Source organism: Aquarana catesbeiana, linkage group LG05, assembly GCF_042186555.1.
Source record: "Aquarana catesbeiana isolate 2022-GZ linkage group LG05, ASM4218655v1, whole genome shotgun sequence".
NCBI classification, from domain to species: Eukaryota; Metazoa; Chordata; class Amphibia; order Anura; family Ranidae; genus Aquarana; species Aquarana catesbeiana.
This window is the reverse complement of record NC_133328.1, coordinates 297,904,163-297,922,644: the sequence shown is the minus strand read 5'-3', so window position 1 is coordinate 297,922,644 and position 18,482 is coordinate 297,904,163. Positions and strand designations below refer to the sequence as shown.

The following is an 18,482-nucleotide window of genomic DNA, read 5'->3' as shown; positions in this document are numbered from 1 at the left end:
CAGATGAGTCACAGATGAGTCACAAGTCAGAGCTGCTAAGAATCAAGAATCTCTTCCTCTGTTACCCTTAGCAACCACAGCTGCTACTGAGTGTTCCACAACTCCAGGCGCATTAGGGAACCTGGGTCGGGTAACCAATGCCTTGGGCAAACCTAGTTGGCCGTTGATGTGTGGAACAAGTCCTGGAAACCAGGCAAGCTACGCTGTTGTAATCAGACATTTCGGTGTCAGAGTTCCAGTGTTGTCACAGGACCCCAGAGCTAAGTTTGTGGATGACCCATGGTACCCCAGCATTGGGATGCCTACTGTTTTGAGGGATCAGATGTCATATGTCTCATGAAATCAGGCCTGCGTGGTACGTTGCCAGTTTTGGGACCCCAGCGGCGGGGTCCTCGCCAAGCCTGCAGACATTGGCAGTGTCCAGTCGACATGCAAATGCCAGTGGTGGAACCTTATGGAGTGTCCGGAGGCTGCTTCTGAAGGGGGGTACTGTTAGGATGAAATTCACTTGCTGGTGGCACTATGCTGTTCTGGGCAGTTTGCTGCAGCTCCAGTGTCCACCAGCAGGTGTCTCCCAGGAGCCAGCAGGCTGTACTAATCAGTCACATTAGTGTTCAGCTGCTGGGGGGCTACTTAAGGCTGCTCCTCCCTTTCCCAGGCGAATGGCGATTTTGGTCCCTGTCTTGCTGCCTGATCTAGTCTGCACCCCTCTGCCTTGTTCCTGCCTCCCTCTGCTCTGTACCCCCTTCCTTGCAGCCTTGCATTCCTTGTACCCTTGTCCCTAGCTTGGTCTGTATATATATTTAGTTGTTCAGGTTCAACAGCTCTTGTTAGTGGGGTTTTTGGATCTGTTTGGGGTTGTTCATGTTTACTGTGTGCTGTGTTTCTGTGTTCATGGTTTGTTGTTTTTTCGCTGTAAATAAATACCACTTTAGAATATATATACCTTGTTTGTTTGGTCTCAGTTTCCTTGTACAGCTACGTGTCTGGTCTCCTTGCTGTAGAAAATCTGACAGAGAGCTAAAAGTAGAGAAACAGCTGCACACCGCTCTTCCCAGTGAATGGCTGTGCGGTGGGGGGGTGGGTACAGCATATACCATACCTGGCCAATGCCCCGGGAAGCTGGAATTTACTGGAGTAGACACTACTACTTCAGTGATCTCCACTTGCTTCTAGGTTTTGTGCAGAGTGGCCGGCCTGATGCATTGTGAATACAGGAGGTCAGCAACTCAGCATAGTCGCCTTTCTGAAATGTTTTGCATTTTCTGAATGAATGCAAAACATTATCAGATTGGATAAAGTGGAGAAGTGAAGCTGTAAAGTAATGTTCTCCACCTCATTACACCAGAGATTGCTTTGTCTTCATATAGAAATTGCAAAGCATTCTCTGAATTCTGCTCGTGTTGGGTGGCTGACCTTTTGTATTTAGTAGTATAGTATATACATAGTTACATTGGTTCAAGCTGGACCAATGTAACTATGTAAAAATATACCATGCCTGTGTTCCGTCAGATTAGGTGACCCATCAAATCTTGTAACGGAAATGACGTTCCGTCACAGCCATCTTGCTACACTCGCACTCAGTCGCAGTAAACCTACAGGCTGAAGTTGCCAAGCGGACATCTTTTTACGCCCACCAAAGTCTTGCATTTCACACTTATTTTTACCAGTAAACTGAGCTTATATTGTGAAATACTGGATTTAGAAGTCTGTGACACTGTTTTGATATTGAATTTTAAAAGCACCAGCAAGGCTGCTGATCTCACACGTTTGCTAATCTGACAGAAGACCTGTTAGGAGAATACCTGTAATGGGTGGAGATCAATGGCCAATAACGCCAGACAAGCTTAGTTCTCAGGTCTGCAAGAGATTGGAAAGTCTGAATAGCTAGACCTTTGATCAGTATTGGGGTAACAAGCCAAGGCCGATGCAGGAGAAGAGTTTCATAGTCGGGGTCACAAGCCAAAGTAGTTTCCAACAGCAATAGAAGTAGCTCCAGTAGTAAGCAGGATTGGACCATAATAATCTGGCGACAGGGAGAGCAGAGGCAAGGCTTATATAGGAAGTTCATGGGAGGAGCAAGTGGTTCAAGGTTCAACAGAAATCAAGACACGAAGCAGGGTTGTTCCAATGGATCAGGTAGGATTGTCCAATAGATCAGGTAGGGAGCTGTCCAGCATCCCAGATAGCTCAGTGTGAAGAATCAATTCCAGACACATAGAAGGTCCCAGGTTTGAGCCCAGATCCTGACAGTACTCCCCTCCTCTTTGGACAACCTAGGGCCAGGTTTTTGAGGAAATCTCTGGTGAAATTCTCTTATTAATCTGGGGGCATGAACATGCTCCTCAGGCTCCCAAGAATCCTCCTGTGGTCCATAGCCTTTCTATCTTAATAGATATTGTAGTTTACCACGATGAATACAGGAGTCCAGACTTTTATCCAATATGAATTCTTCTTCTTCTTACACCTGGACAGGGTCTGGTGGGGGATGTGTACGACCAGAAAAAGGATTACTTCTGAAAGGTTTTAAAATAGCCGTATGAAACAAAGGATGGATCTTCATAGAAGGTGATAATTTAAGTTTGTAGGCCACAGGATTAATTTGTGCAATTACTTTAAAGGGCCCAATGAACTTATGACCAAGTTTCTGAGAAGGAAATTTAAGTTGTAAGTGTTTAGTGGATAGCCAGACCTTATCACCTAATGCATAGGGAGGAATGGTTCGTCTGTTTCTATTTGCAATTTCCTTGTAGGATTCTTGAACTTCACTCTTCTTGAGTAATTTCTGATTGTTTTGTAAAACAGACACCCTTGCATTTACAGTTAGTAAAGATGGATGACATCTATAGTTGGCGAAGAATGGGCTTTGAGAGATGGAACTATGGCTGGAGTTGTTGTAAGCAAATTCTGCTAACGGTAGATATTTGGTCCAGTCGTCCTGAAGATGGCAGATGAAACAACGAAGATATTGCTCCAAAGTTTGCTTCATTCTCTGACTGCCCATTTGATTGTAGATGAAAGGCAGTTGATAGGTTAACTTCAATTCCTAGAGTAGAACAGAATGTTTTCCATAGTCGTGATGTGAACTGGACTCCTTGATCAGATATTATTTAATCTGAAGCCCATGCAGTCTGTAAATTTCTCATACTAATATTTCAGCAGTGTCTTCATCTGAAGCAATGCTAGTGATAGGCACAAAATGAGCCATCTTAGTTAAACGGTCCACCACCACCATGACAGTTGTAAATCCCTTGGAAAGAGGTAGGTCCACAATAAAATCTATGGAAATAGATCCCCATGGTCACGATGGCACAGGGAAAGGCTGTAGCAGACCTACCGGGAGGGAGCGTGATAATTTGTGTCGGGCACAAGTCTCAAATAAGTGAACATACTTCTTTGCATCTTGCAAATAAGAAGACCACCAAAAGGTACAAGCAAGGAGGTCTACCGTTTTCCTAATCCCAGGGTGACCAGCAGATTTTGAAACAGGCACCAGCTGAAGGACCATAATCCGTGCCTCTTCAGGGATATACATTCTTTTTTCAAAGGTCCAGCGGCCCTCCTGAAAGTCCATGTGTAAATCTCTTGGTGGATTGTTTAAGGGTGGGTCCCGATCATAAGTTTCTTTAATCTTTGAATGAAGCTCTGCAGGGTACATTACTCCCAAAATGTGTCTGTCTTGTAAAATAGTACTCACTGGTTCTAAGTCAGTTGAAGAGTCACAAGACATTCTCGACAATGCATCTGCTTTGCCATTTTTACATCCTGGTCTGTAAGAAATTACAAAATGTAATCTTGGGGAAAAAAAAGAGTCCATATTGCTTGCTTTGCATTGAGCCTCTTTCAGATTTAATAAATTCAAGATTTTTGTGGTCATTAAGGACAGTTACGGGATGTGTGGTGCCCTTCAGAAGGTGTCATCATTCAGATAAGGCTTCTTTTATTGCTAAAAGTTCCTGGTTGTCAATATCATAGTTCTGTTCTGCAATTGTCATTTGGCAGGATTAAAATGCACATGGGTGTAATAAAAATTTTTCACCAATTCTTTGAGAAAGAACTGCTTCGATGGCTGTATTGGAGGCATGTACTTCTACTATAAAGGGAAGTTCTGGGTTAGGATGTACCAGTAGAGGTGCAGTGGTGAATAAGATTTTTCAGATGTGAGAAAGCCATTTCTGCCTATGTGGACCACTGGAAGCATACCTCCTTCCTTGTCACATAAGTAATGGGAGCCACAATTTTTTAAAATGTTTTAATGAATCTCCGGTAAAAGTTTGCGAACCCTAAGAACCGTTGCAGATCCTTTATGTTCTTGTGGGTAGGCCAATCTAGGATGGCTTGGATCTTGATGGAATCCATGTTCAGGCCTTCAGGAGAGATGATGTAGCCAAAGAACTGTGTACGGGTCTGTTCGAACTCATATTTTTCTAATTTAATATATAATTTATTTTGTCGTAGTCGTTCTAAGACAGTACGGACATGATCCCGGTGTTCCTGTAAATTGGTTGAAAAGATAAGTATATCATCCAGATAAGCCACCACAAAGAAGTCTCTGAAAACATCATTTATGAAATGCTGAAAGGTAGCTGGTGCATTTCAGAGTCCGAAGGGCATTACTAGGGATTCATAATACCCACATCTTGTCCGAAAGATCGTCTTCCATTCATCTCTAGGTCGAATGTGAACAAGATTATATGCACCCCGCTGATGAAGCTTGGTGAAAATCTTTGCTGTTCTTAGTCTCTTGAATAGTTCTGGAATTAATGGAAGTGGGTAACGATTCTTGACTATCATTTTATTTAATTCTCTGTAATCGATGCAAGGGTGCAGGGTTCCATCTTTCTTTTCAACAAAGAATAGCGGGGCTCCAGCAGGAGAGGTTGAGGGATGTAAACCCCTTCATCTGATTCTCTTACAGAAAGTACCTTAATGCCTTCAGTTCTGGTTCAGCAAGATTGTATAGGCGAAGAAAAAAAAATTGGGGCTCCTTGTACAAGCTCTATTGGACAATCGTATGCCCGGTGAGGTGGTAATTGGTCTGCATTTTTTTTATCACAAATGTCTTTAAAGTCTTGGTATTGAGGGGGTAATTTTTCCAGGTTAGTCAATGTCACTCCGATAATAGTAGGCGAGATGTCTCCCTTTTGACAATGTAACTCACAATGTTCAGAGGGAAAGGTAAGATTTCGTGCCTGCCAGTCAATAGTGGGGTTGTAAATTGATAGCCATGGTATTCCTAAAATAACAGGAAATTGAGGAGAAGAAATCAGGTTGAAAGATATTAACTCTTGATGTCCAGACTCGACACTTAAAGGGGTTGTAAACTCTTGTGTTTTTTCACCTTAATGTATCCTATGCATTAAGGTGAAAAAACACTTGGCAGTGACCGCCCCCCCTTTAACTTACCTGAGCCCTGGAATTTCACCCGGTGGGGACACGCTGTCCCTCTGCCCCGGGTTCTCGGCTCTTGATTGAATAGATTGATAGCAGCGAAGCCACTGGCTCCTTTTCAATCAAATCCAATGATGTGGGCACCAGCGGGTGAGGCTGAGTCATACATTTGGCGGCTATGGACGCCGAATGATGGACTCTAGAGCTCACCTGCTGAGGTAACCCCTCAGGAAAGCGCTTCTCCTAGGGGGTTATCTGATGTGGGGAGGAGCCCCCGAGGGCCCCCAGAAGATGGTGTTCAGGGCCACTCTGTGCAAAATGAGCTGCACAGTGGAGGTAAGTATGACATGTTTTTTTTTAAATAATCAAAGCTTTACAATAACTTTAACTGCAGAGGAGCAGTCTCATGAGTGATTAATCCAGAATTGAGTAGAGAGCCATCCACTGTCTCCAAATGTACTGGGGATGGTTTAGGTATTTGGGTGATGCAATCTTCTTCAGCAAACTTTAAATCCATAAAGTTACCACCAGCCCCGGAATCCAGCATTGCTGAGGTGGAGAATAACTGGTCTTTAAGAGTGACGCTTACTGAAAAATGTGGATGATGACAGACAATCTCATTTTCTCCTTGTGTTACGGAAGACAAGGGTTGTGTAATGGATCTCACATGTTCCCTAGATGTGGGCAATTCTCTTTGAGCGGCTGCTGCAATAGTTTGTCTTGCTTGCCTTGATTTATTTGAACACCTGAGGGCGTAGTGATCTGACTGACCGCAATAGAGACAAAGATTCAGTTCACGTCTGCATCTCTTTTCAGCAAAGCTGAGGGCTCCAGTCTGCATAGGTTCGGGTTCAGGTTCATAGCTGGCAAATGATTTAGCCGTTGGTTGACGATCAAACAAGGAACTAAAGTCAACAGATCTTTGTTTCTCAAATCGTCTATCCATAAATCGTCTATTGATCTTAATGCTATATTTAATAAAGTCATCAAGACCATTGGGCATATCTATTCTGGAAGGTTCATCTGTTATATTCTCAGAAAGTCCTTTTCTAAAGTGAAAGCATTTTGCACTGTCGTTCCAGGTGGTATCAGTTCCCATCGACAAAATTTGGCAGCATATTCAGCAACAGTATGTCTTCCTTGGCGCAAGTTCAGTAAAACAGTTTCAGCAGTTGCGCTGGGATTTGGATCATCAAAAATGTAATTCATGGTTGTCACAAACCCCTCGAAATCTCCTAGAATCTCATGGTCTTGCTCCAAGTATGGGGAAACCCATGCCATGGCCTCCTCAGCAAACAAAGATATAATAAAGCCTGTCTTGCAGCGTGGGGTTGCAAATTGGTAAGGTAGCAGCTGAAAGTGTAGTCGACATTGATTCAGAAAGCCTCTATAGAGTTTAGGATCCCCATTGAATTTATCAGTCAAAGGGAAGCGGTTTGAATCACTGTTAGTAGTTGTTGGCGTTGCTGCGCAAGTTGTGTTTGCAATTCAATTACTTCTCCTTGTAACTCTTGCACTCGTGCTTGTAAGCCTTGAACAACCTCAGTTAGTGTGACAATTTGGTCACTCAGGGAACTTTGCTGTGCGGCGGTCTCCATGTTGAGGCCAGATTATTCTGTTTGTAGAATATCTGTAATGAGTGGAGACCAATGGCTGACAATGCCAGACAAGCTCAGTTCTCAGGTCTGCAAGAGATTGGAAATTCTGAAGACCTTTGTGATTTTGCAGTGCATTATGGGACGCTCGAATTTGCCACAAACGCACCATAAAATTCGCTGTTCGGCGACCACCTAGTGGTCGAATCGAACTTACGTTCGACTCAAACTCGAAGCTCATCCCTAGTCACTTCCATTATGAAATCTGATGGGTTGCCTAATTTGATGGAACACCTGAAATCCTTTTTTTACGCCAGTGACATCCAGGTGAACTTGGTCAATTATGTCAGCATATGTAGCTTTATCAGGATTAGGGATGAGCTTCGAGTTCGAGTTGAACTCATGTTGGACTCGAACATTGGCTGTTTGCCAATTCGCCGAACAGCGAACAATTTGGGGTGTTCGCGGCAAATTCGAAAGCCACGGAACACCCTGTAAAGTCTATGGGAGAAATCAAAAGTGCTAATTTTAAAGGCTTATATTTTTGTCATAAAAAGTGTTTGGGGACCTGGGTCCTGCCCCAGGGGACATGGATCAATGCAAAAAACAGTTTTAAAAATGGACGTTTTTTCAGGAGCAGTGATTTTAATAATGCTTAAAGTGAAATAATAAAAGTGTAATATTCCTTTAAATTTCGTACCTGGGGGGTGTCTATAGTATGCCTGTAAAGGGGCCCATGTTTTCCGTGTTTAGAACAGTCTGACAGCAAAATGACATTTCAAAGGAAAAAAAGTCATTTAAAACTACTTGCGGCTATTAATGAATTGCCGGCCTGACAATACACATAAAAGTTCATTGATAAAAACGGCATGGGATTTCCTCACAGGGGAACCCCGAACCAAAATTTTTAAAAAAATGTCGTGGGGGTCCCCCTAAATTCCATACCAGGCCCTTCAGGTCTGGTATGGATAGTAAGAGGAACCCCGTGCCAAAATAAAAAAAAAAAAAAAATGGCATGGGACCCCCCTCAAAATCCATAGCAGACCCCCAAAGCACCTTGTCCCCATGTTGATGGGGACAAGGGCCTTATCCCCACAACCCTTGCCCGGTGGTTGTGGGGGTCTGCAGGTGGGGGGTGGGGTCACTTGTTACGTAACCGGGTGACCCCACCCCCTCTGAAGTCACGGGGAAACCCATAGGGAAGTCCCCGTCGAGTCCCCGTGTGTCAGAAGACGAGAAGCGTCACACAGCGGGAGCCTCCCATCATGGATGCGGAGCGGCCCGAGAACGAAGAAGGGAAGAAGACGCCGCAGAGGAAGATGCCGGATGAGAACACCGGAGCAAGAAGCAGAGGATCGGAGGAAGAACCAGAGGAAGAAGAAGATGGAGGAAGAAACTGAAGGAAGATAGAAGAAAAAAGATAAAAGAAAGAAGATAGAAAGAAGACTTTAAATAAAGGAATTGTTAAAAACTGTCTCTTGTCATTTTTAACATTTTTGACACTTTTTTGTGAAATGGTAGGGGTGCTTTTGTACCCTCTTACCATTTCACACAGGGGGGCGGGATCTGGGGGTCCCCTTGTTAAAGGGGACCCCCAGGGCACCCTCCCAATGTTGAGGGCATGTGGCCTGGTACGGTTCAGGAGGGGGGGAGCTCTCTTGTCTCCCCCTCTTTTCCTGCGGCCTGCCAGGTTGCGTGCTCGGATAAGGGTCTGGTTTGGATTTTTGGTGGGACCCCACGCCACTTTTTAAAAAAATTTTGCGTGGAGTTTCCCTTAATATCCATACCAGACCTGAAGGGGCTGGAATGGAATTTAGAGGGACCCCCACGCCATTTTTTTTTTTTTATTTTGGTTCGGGGTTCCCCTGTGAGGAAATCCCATGCCGTTTTTATCAATGAACTGTTATGTGTATTGTCAGACCGACAATTCATTAATACCCGTGAGTAGTTTTAAATGACTTTTTTTCCTTTGAAATGTCATTTTGCTGTCAGACTGTTCTAAACACGGGAAACATGTGCCCCTTTACAGGCATACTATAGACACCCCCAGGTACGAAATTTAAAGGAATATTACACTTTTATTGTTTCACTTTAAGCATTATTAAAATCACTGCTCCTGAAAAAACGGCTGTTTTTAAAACTTTTTTTTTGCATTGATCCATGTCCCCTGGGGCAGGACCCAGGTCCCCAAATACTTTTTATGACAATAACTTGCACATAAGCCTTTAAAATTAGCACTTTTGATTATTCATGTTCGAGTCCCATAGACTTTAACAGTGTTCGCGTGTTCAAACAAATTTTTTGCCTGTTCGCATGTTCTGGTGTGAACCAAACAGGGGGGTGTTCGGCTCATCCCTACTCAGGATAGCTTTCCTTGAAACCTTTTTGGAATCCATGCTAACAGCTTGGTAAAGTGACAGCCAGCATTCCCACTAAGATAAGTTTTAAATCCCTAAATTTAAAATGAGGCACGTTTTAACGGGTTCAAGAAACATGCTTGAAACTGGTCAAAAAGCTTTGAAAATTTTGCTGTACATATACTGTAGTTCTTTAAACTAGTATTGATAAAACCTAACCGTAAAGTCAAGTGGCACTGCCATCGGCTATTATGTAACATAGTACCATTTAATTCATAAAATGGTAACATTGTTAAGAACATATAAAAGTTTCTTAAATTTGTATATGAACACCTAACACTTTTTCCCATGTAACTAAAAACTAAAATTAGGTGACTGATTTGTTTTAGGTATAAGAAGCTCTGCAAACAGGTGTCAGGCTCTTATTTATCAAAGTATCTAAAATAAAAGATCAATTCAATTTTTGTCATATTGCTTTCTTGGTGTAAAAAGGAGAAACTGATGATTTGCTGGAGGGGAACATAAACTGTTGAAGGCAGCTCTCCCTCAGAATCATTTGATAATCGTGGGAATGTACTGTATGTATGAAAAGTTATTTGCAGTGCTTGAAAAATTCCCAGCAGTTTGCCAAATAAAATTTATAATTGTACTGTATATTTTTAGGGAACCATTGTGATCAAATGTTCTGTTTGTTTCCTTTTTTACCTTTGTATATTCTGGGATGTTCACCACATTCTCTGCTGTTACAAATCAAACAGATGGATGCAAATTATACCAATTCAAATGTCATCCATTTGTACTGTATGAATTAAGCTTTTATCGCCACCTTCTGGACTGCAATTTTATATTTCTATAGTGAACCAAAGAGAGTAGTTACTGGTAAATCATGTCCTTATTTGTATTATATATGTATGTACAGTATATACTAGACATTTTTTTTTCTGCGTGTAGGTATGTCACCGCTAGAAGTACCTTTGAATGATGAAAGCAAAATGACTGTTCAAATATGCCAAAGCAAAGTTTGTGGAGATAGGTAAGTGATCTCTAAAGTGTAAATATATGGTAAAATATTAAAGGTAAAAAAATGCATCAAATTAACAAAATGTATTTTCAACCAGGGTTATCACTTTTACTCTGTTACTGTCACTTATGGCCTGTGTTTAAAAACATACATTATAAATTATACATTTAGAGGGATTGTCACTCCTGCTTAAGACAGGGTAGCTACACTTGCATTGAAAAAAGAAAACTACTTTATAGTGGATGTAAACCCTCACATATACCTGGTGAAGTGAATAGCCTCAGATGATACACAGAGATGAAACAAATCTCCCTACATAAGTTTTACACGTATATCTTCTGTCTTCAGCTTTATACACTGTTTAGAAAGTGCACGTCCTGTTAGAATTTTCACTTCCTGGTTCCCCTGTAGGTGTGGATACTTGCTATATACTCTGAGAAACTGTGAGACAGCTGATTGGAAGAAAAGGCACACACCCCCTCCACACATGCAGAGTGTGCCTGTGACTAGTTTAGCTTTGTGCTTATCTATTTATAGCAACCTCCCCCGACACACACTTCAGGCTCCTATCTCGGAGAGCTTGTCAAATGTTATTAGGCTGATAACAGAAGAACAGAGCAGGACAAAGCTACTGGACATAGGGCTTTGAAGAGAGATAACAAAACACTGCAGATAGATGTGCCTAGCTCAAATTTCATGAATTGGGTTTACATCCACTTTCAGGCAAATGATGATACCATTTGTTTACCATAATAAGAGAATACAGTGCCTTGAAAAAGTATAGTGCCTTGCAAAAGTATTAACCCCCCTTGGCATTTTTTGTGTTTTGTTGCCTCACAACCTGGAATTAACATGGATTGTTTGAGGATTTGCATCATTTAATTTATAGAACATACCCACAACTTTGAAATTTTTTTTTTTCTTATTGTGAAGCAAACAACAAATAGGACAAAATAATAGAAAAAATGTGCACAACTATTTACCCCCCTAAAGTCAATACTTTGTTGAGCCACCCTTTGTGGCTATCACAGCTCCAAATCGTTTTGGATAAGTTTCTATGAGCTTGCCACATCTTACCACTGGGATTTTTGCCCCTTCCTCCTTGCAAAACTGCTCCAGCTCCTTCAGGTTGGATGGTTTGCGCTTGTGAACAGCAATCTTTAAGTCTGACCACAGATTTTGTATTGGATTGAGGTTTGGGCTTTGACTAGGCCATTCCAAACATTTACATGTTTCCCCTTAAACCACTCGAGTGTTAGAAATAAGGGAGGGGTGGGAGTTATAGAGGGCGCAATAGAAGAGGAAGCAGGAATAATGGTATAATGGGAAATAGGAACAACTGAGAGGATGATTTGTATCATATACATATATACTCACATACAATTTAAGCACAGGAACACAGTGGGGGGGGGGGGGGAGTGGGGAAAGGGTAGGGTGTTTTGTTTTGTTTTTTTTCCTTCCGCTCCCCGCTTCTCCTAGTAATGGGGTGGACTTATTTTGTACCCCTCTTCTTTTTCTTTTTTTTTTTTTTCTTCTCTTTCTATTTACTTTCTTGAGCCGCTGGAAAGGGGGGGTTGAGGGGTAGATAGGATGAAACAAGATGAATTACCTATATAAGAGCGGATGTGATATGTTGGTAATGCCCTAAAATTAAGGATGTTTAAGAAGTACGAATGGATGAAAGGAGGGAAAATGAGAATATGGTCACTAAGAAAAAAAGAGGAGAAGTAGAAATTAGGCTTTCTGGAGAAAGAATGGTTAAAAATGGGTAAACATGACTAGCAACTGCACCTTTTTGTCGTGGAATGTGAGGAGTATGGACACGCAATTAAAACGTGCACAAGTATTTACAGGGATTGGAAAATGACAAGCTAAAATAATTTGCATTCAAGAAACACATATGGTTAAGGAGAGACTCGATTACTTGAAAAGACCGTGGATACAGTGGTCTTATCATTCATGTCACACGGCCTTCTCAAGAGGGTTCTCTAATGGTGCACCGGACGGTGGCGTGCGAGTGCATCAGGGTAAGAAGGGATCCAAATGGGCGTTATGTTTTTGTTTTTGCCCTGGTGCACCCACTGCCAGTTGTTATGTTATGTCAGAATACCCAGACGCACATATTATATGTATGGGAGATTTTAACAAGTGGTTGGACCCAAAAATGGATAGATTTGGGAAAAATAGTCAGAGGAGAGAAGGTTCTAAAGTACTGGAATTGTTTTTAAAGGAGGTAGGATGGTTTGATTTATGGAGGATAAGAAACCCAGGGGTCAGAGCCTATTTGTGGCATGTACCAGGTAGAGGGATCATGTCTAGAATAGACCTGGCACTGGGGAATGAGAATATGCTCCCAATGGTGCATTCGGTTACATATACGCCTAAGGAGTGTCTAACCACTTTGGGCTGAGCTTTGAAATGAAGATCCCGGAGGAAGGGGCCGGGGATATAGAATACAGCCCTATTGGTTATCCCAGATTGGATCAAACAATCGTATACCGGAGCAAATGGTAATGTTTTTGGATGCCCATGGTGACAACACAATGGAGGGTGTAACATGGGACACCTTTAAGGCATATTTAAGAGGGATAGTAAAGATCAACAATATCATATATTAAACGTACTTATAGACAGGAAGAAGAGGAAATGGTGGATTCATGTAAACAGGCCTAAGCAGAGTTTATTAATAACCCCTCAATTATAAACCAGATAAAATGGGCAGGTACAGTGCGTCAATATAAGAATAAATTAATAGCTAAAGCTAAACGTAAGAGGTTCCAGTTTAAGCAAAAAAACTTTGAGCAAGGATTTCAAGCCAATAAGATAGTAAATTACCTGATTAAACAAGTATCAACATTAGCCATAGCAGAGGTGCGAAACGAGAAAGGGGAGATGGTCAATACAGTGGAGGATATTGTGGAAACTTTCCATAGATATTATGATAAAATGTACACATCGACATTGACATCCACAAGAGAGGAGAGAAATATTTAGAGGATTTAGAGTTTCCGAAGTTAACGGAGGAACAAAAAGGCGAATTGGATAAAGATATCGGGATAGAGGAGGTAAAAGCAGCTATTAAGTCTATGGGAAAGGGCAAGTCGCCTGGACCAGATGGCATACCATTGGAAATGTACCAGCGGTATCTGGAAATTATAGCCCCGATATTGACTAAAATGTACAGGGGGGCATTTGGCCAGGGGGAGATGCCCGCCTCTATGTACGAGGCAACAGTAATACTGATACTCAGGGCTTTTTTTCAGCTGAAACTCGGCGGAATGGCGTTCTGCCACCTCTGGCTAGCCCAATCCTCTCCAACCTGTCACTAATCACAGAAGGCGGTAGAGGAAGTTTTTGAACTACTCACTTCCTCCGCCGGTTTCTGTGAGCTATTGTCAGGCATCCAGGGCATGTGCAGGTAAGGCATATGTTGATGGATGCCCCCGGTCCCAGCCCCGCAAATGCTCTCATTTTGTTCTTTATTTGCTGTTCCTGAGCTGCTTCGGGAATCCGCTCCTGTCCCCACCCGCACCTGTCCGACCTGTGTAGCACAGAGCCGAGTGAAGCATTCTAGCTCTCCACACTCAGTGTGCTCTTGGCTCCGTGGTAAGTTACAATGTGTTGGGGGAAAAAACAGCACACGCCGCACATCTAGAACAGATTTGCCAGCTGCAGCCCTGTGAGGCTAATTTGAAAAAGTGAGAGAGGGCAGTGGAGGAAAGGGGGGGGGGCGTTTGCAGAGAGGCAGCTGTGGGGAGGTTAGAGGTGTAGTGCAGAAGTGACAGATGGGGGAGTGGGGAGATTTATGAAAAGGTAAGAGTTGTGAGAACGGGAGGGGGGATGTGAGAAGAGATGAGAGCTGTGACAACGGGAGGGAGGGGGGATGTGAGAAGAGCTGTGACCTGTGAGAACGGGAGGGAGGGAGGGGGCATGTGAGAAGAGATGAGAGCTGTGAGAACGGGAGGGAGGGAGGGAGGGAGGGGGGATGTGAGAAGAGATGAGAGCTGTGAGGGAAGGAGGGAGGGGGGATGTGAGAAGAGATGAGAGCTGTGAGAACGGGAGGGGGGATGTGAGAAGAGATGAGAGCTGTGAGAAATGAGGGAGGTGGGAACTTACAAAGAATGGGGGGAATTTCTAAAGTGTGGAGGGGGGATTTATAAAGAATGGGGGGAATTTCTAAAGTGTGGAGGGGGGGAATTTATAAAGAATGGGGGGAATTTGTGAAGTGTGGAAATGTATAAAGAATGGGGGAAATTTGAAGCATGGAGGGGGGAATTTATAAAGAATGGAGGGAATTCCTGAAGCATGGAGGGGGGGAATTTGTGAAGAATGGGGGGAATTTGTGAAGGGGGAATTTATAAAGAATGGGGGAGGGGATTTGTGAATTGTGGGGGGGGTAGATTTATAAAGAATGAGGGGAATTTACGAAGCGTGGAAATTTATAAAGAATGAGGGGAATTTGTGAAGCGTGGAGGGGGAATTTATAAAGAATGGGGGGATTTTCTGAAGCATGGAGGGAGGAATTTATAAAGAATAGGGGGAATTTCTGAATCGTGGAGGGGGGAATTTATAAAGAATGGGGGGATTTTCTGAAGCGTGGAGGGGGGAATTTATAAAGAATAGGGGGAATTTCTGAATCGTGGAGGGGGGAATTTATAAAGAATGGGGGGATTTTCTGAAGCGTGGAGGGGGGAATTTATGAAAATGGGGGGAATTTATAAAGAATGGGAGGAATATGTGAAGTGTGGAGGGGGGAATTTGTGAAGCGTGGAGGGGGCGAATTTATAAAGAATAGGGGGAATTTGTGAAGTGTTGGGGGGTAATTTATAAAGAACGGGGGGAATTTGTGAAGCGTGGGGGGGATTTATAAAGAATGGGGGGAATTTGTGAAGAAGGGGGAGGAAAATTTGTGAAGACTGGATAGGGAAATTCGTGAAGAAGTTGGGGGGGTTTGTGAAGAATGTGGGGGGGGGGGATTTGTGAAGAGGTGAGAGCTGTAAAGGGGGGATTTGTAAAGAGTAGGGGGATTTGTGAATAGGTGAGAGCTGTGAAGGTGGGGGAGGGGATCTGTGGAGAAGAGAGCTGTAAAGAGTTGGGGGGGGATTTATGAAAAAGCGGTAAATATTGAGAGCTGGGGGGCAGGTTGTACAGAGGTAAGCACTGGGGGGGATTTTTGCAGGTGAGACCTGGTGGGAAAATGGGGAAGGGGTGGTTGTGCAGAGAAGCAACATAGGGGAGGACTGGGGGGTGCAGAGTTAAACTGTTGAAAGGGCGTACATAGGATAGTTGTGGGGGTGCTAAGGTGAACTTTGGACAGGAATACAGAGATGTGCTGTGGACAGAGGAAGAAGAGGTGAGCTGTGGACAAGGGGAGGAAGAGGTGAGCTGTGGACAAGGGGAGGAAGAGGTGAGCTGTGTACAAAGGGAAGAGGAGGTGAGCTGTGGACAAGGGGAAGAGGAGGTGAGCTGTGGACAAGGGGAAGAGGAGGTGAGCTGTGGACAAGGGGAAGAGGAGGTGAGATGTGGACAAGGGGAAGAGGAGGTGAGCTGTGGACAAGGGGAAGAAGAGGTGAGCTGTGGACAAGGGGAAGAAGAGGTGAGCTGTGGACAAGGGGAAGAAGAGGTGAGCTGTGGACAAGGGGAAGAAGAGGTGAGCTGTGGACAAGGGGAAGAAGAGGTGAGCTGTGGACAAGGGGAAGAAGAGGTGAGCTGTGGACAAGGGGAAGAAGAGGTGAGCTGTGGACAAGGGGAGGAGGAGGTGAGCTGTGGACAAGGGGAAGAGGAGGTGAGCTGTGGACAAGGGGAAGAGGAGGTGAGCTGTGGACAAGGGGAAGAGGAGGTGAGCTGTGGACAAGGGGAAGAGGAGGTGAGCTGTGGACAAGGGGAAGAGGAGGTGAGCTGTGGACAAGGGGAAGAGTGTCAGAGTCCTGGATGTGAGGCCGAATTGCAGAGGGGGCGCCCCTTGCGGCTAAGTGCAGCGTAACCCTGGGAGTGAGACAGGGAGTACGGTGCCCAAAGGTGCACGGGTTGCCAGATCGCTGTTGCTGAGTAGCAGATAGCAGGGAGCTGCTGGGGTGCGCTGGTAAGGTTGAAGGGCAACCGTGCAAGGAGGGATTCCAGGTATGGAGCCGTGGAGCAACCAGGAGCGGAGTCAGAGCCAGGCCAATGGTCATTCAGCACAGGAATCAGTCCAAGGTGAGGTACAGCAGGATAATCAGGAACAGAGAAGGTAGCCGAGCCGGGGGTCAAACACAGGAGGACGATCAAGGTACAAATGCGGAGCCGAAGAATAGTCAGGTCCAAGCCGGGGTCAATGCAGGCGGAATACTGGAGCAGTCAGGCAAGCCGAGTAGTAACAGGAAGCAGATATCACAACAGGAACAAGGAACACAGGAACAAGGAAAACAGGAAGCTGATGATAATCCAGCAACCAGCATGCACCAGCAGCAGGCTTAAATAGGCAGAAGGGCGCCACCATGAGGCATACTGGCAGAATTACCCATCCTACGGTTATCACCCTGACAAAGAGGAGGTGAGCTGTGGACAAGGGGAAGAGGAGGTGAGCTGTGGACAGAGGAAGAAGAGGTGAGCTGTAGACAAGGGGAAGAGGAAGTGAGATGTGGATAGAGGAAGAAGTGGTGAGCTGTAATCAAGGGGAAGAAGAGGTGAGCTGTAGACAAGGGGAAGAGGAGGTGAGATGTGGACCGAGAAAGAAGAGGTGAGCTGTGGACAGAGGAAAAAGAGGTGAGCTGTGGACAGAGGAAGAAGAGGTGAGCTGTGGACAAGGAGATGAAGAGGTGAGCTGTGGACAGAAGAAGAGAAGAGGTGAGCTGTGGACAGGGGTACAGAGGTGAGCTGTGAATGGGAGGCACAGAAGTGTGGGATAGATGGTTACCTTGGGAAGGAATATGTAAATCACTTGTGCTGATTTGTTTCTGTGCCTTGTGTGATACACACACCTCAGCACTGCACAGTATGCACTCCAGAGCCCTCTGTGTTATTCGCTCCTGAGTGCGGTACTTTGTACCTCTTGCACCTTGTGCAAAGCGCAGATTATTTAATGTTGATTTACATCTCTCCTCGGGGAATGGCGTGGTTGGAGGCAGGAAGTTGGCTGGGGAAGGTGAGTTCCTGCACCTATTCTCTGAGGAAAAAAAGCCCTGCTGATACTAAAACCAGAAAAAGATAGAAAAGATTGTGCGCCTACAGACCAATAGCGTTGTTAAATGTTGATTACAAAATACTGGCAAAGATATTGGTGAAGAGGCTTAACGGGGTAATTTTATCCATTGTATCAGAAGACCAAACAGGGTTTATGCCGGGGAAGTCTACCACAAATAATATTAGGAGAACCCAGTTTATGGTACAGTTGAGGGAGTATTTTCCAGAGTCGAGTGCGCCTTGGCATCGTTGGATATGGCCAAGGCATTTGACTCCATAGAATGGGAGTTTCTGCAGGTGGTGTTGAAGAAAAGTGGATTTGGGAAAGGATTTAGAAAACGGGTGAGAAAACTGTACAAGCAACCATGCTCTAATCTATTAATAAATGGAGTGTTATCCCCTACAATAAAATTGCATAGGGGAACAAGACAGGGGTGCCCGTTGTCCCCCCAATTGTTCTCACTAGCAATAGAAGTACTGGCTAATAGATTTAGATAATCTAAAACATACAAAGGGATCAGGGTGGGGGAAAGGACTGAACATATAGGTTTATATGCAGATGACATCATACTATACATGGAAAATGTGCACACTTCATTAGAGGAGGCAACGAAAGTAATAGAAACATATGGGATATTATCTGGGCTCAAAATAAATTGGCAGAAATCCGTATTGATGTTATTGGGGACAGGAAAGGAAGAAAATCTTCAGACCCCATTAAAAATAGTTGAAATATTTAAATAGGTAGGAATAAATATCACATTGGAACCAGAAGAAGTTCTTAACCACTTAAGGACCAGCCTCATTTTGGATTTTAGGTGTTTACATGTTTAAAACAGGTTTTTGTGCTAGAAAATCATTTAGAACCCCCAAACATTATATATGTTTTTTTTCTAACACCCTAGAGAATAAAATGGCGGTTGTTGCAATACTTTTTTTTGCACCGTATTTAAGCAG

General features: G+C 43.9%; 1 protein-coding gene across 1 annotated transcript in view; it reads left to right on the top strand.

The window, feature by feature from the left end:
• The window catches only part of MOCOS (molybdenum cofactor sulfurase), a 1,002,829-nt gene that overhangs the window by 897,055 nt on the left and 87,292 nt on the right, over window positions 1-18,482 (top strand). The window contains exon 10 of the mRNA XM_073630796.1: window positions 10,295-10,376. Within this exon, the coding sequence (XP_073486897.1) occupies window positions 10,295-10,376 (82 nt within the window). The remainder of the gene's footprint in view (window positions 1-10,294; window positions 10,377-18,482) is intronic.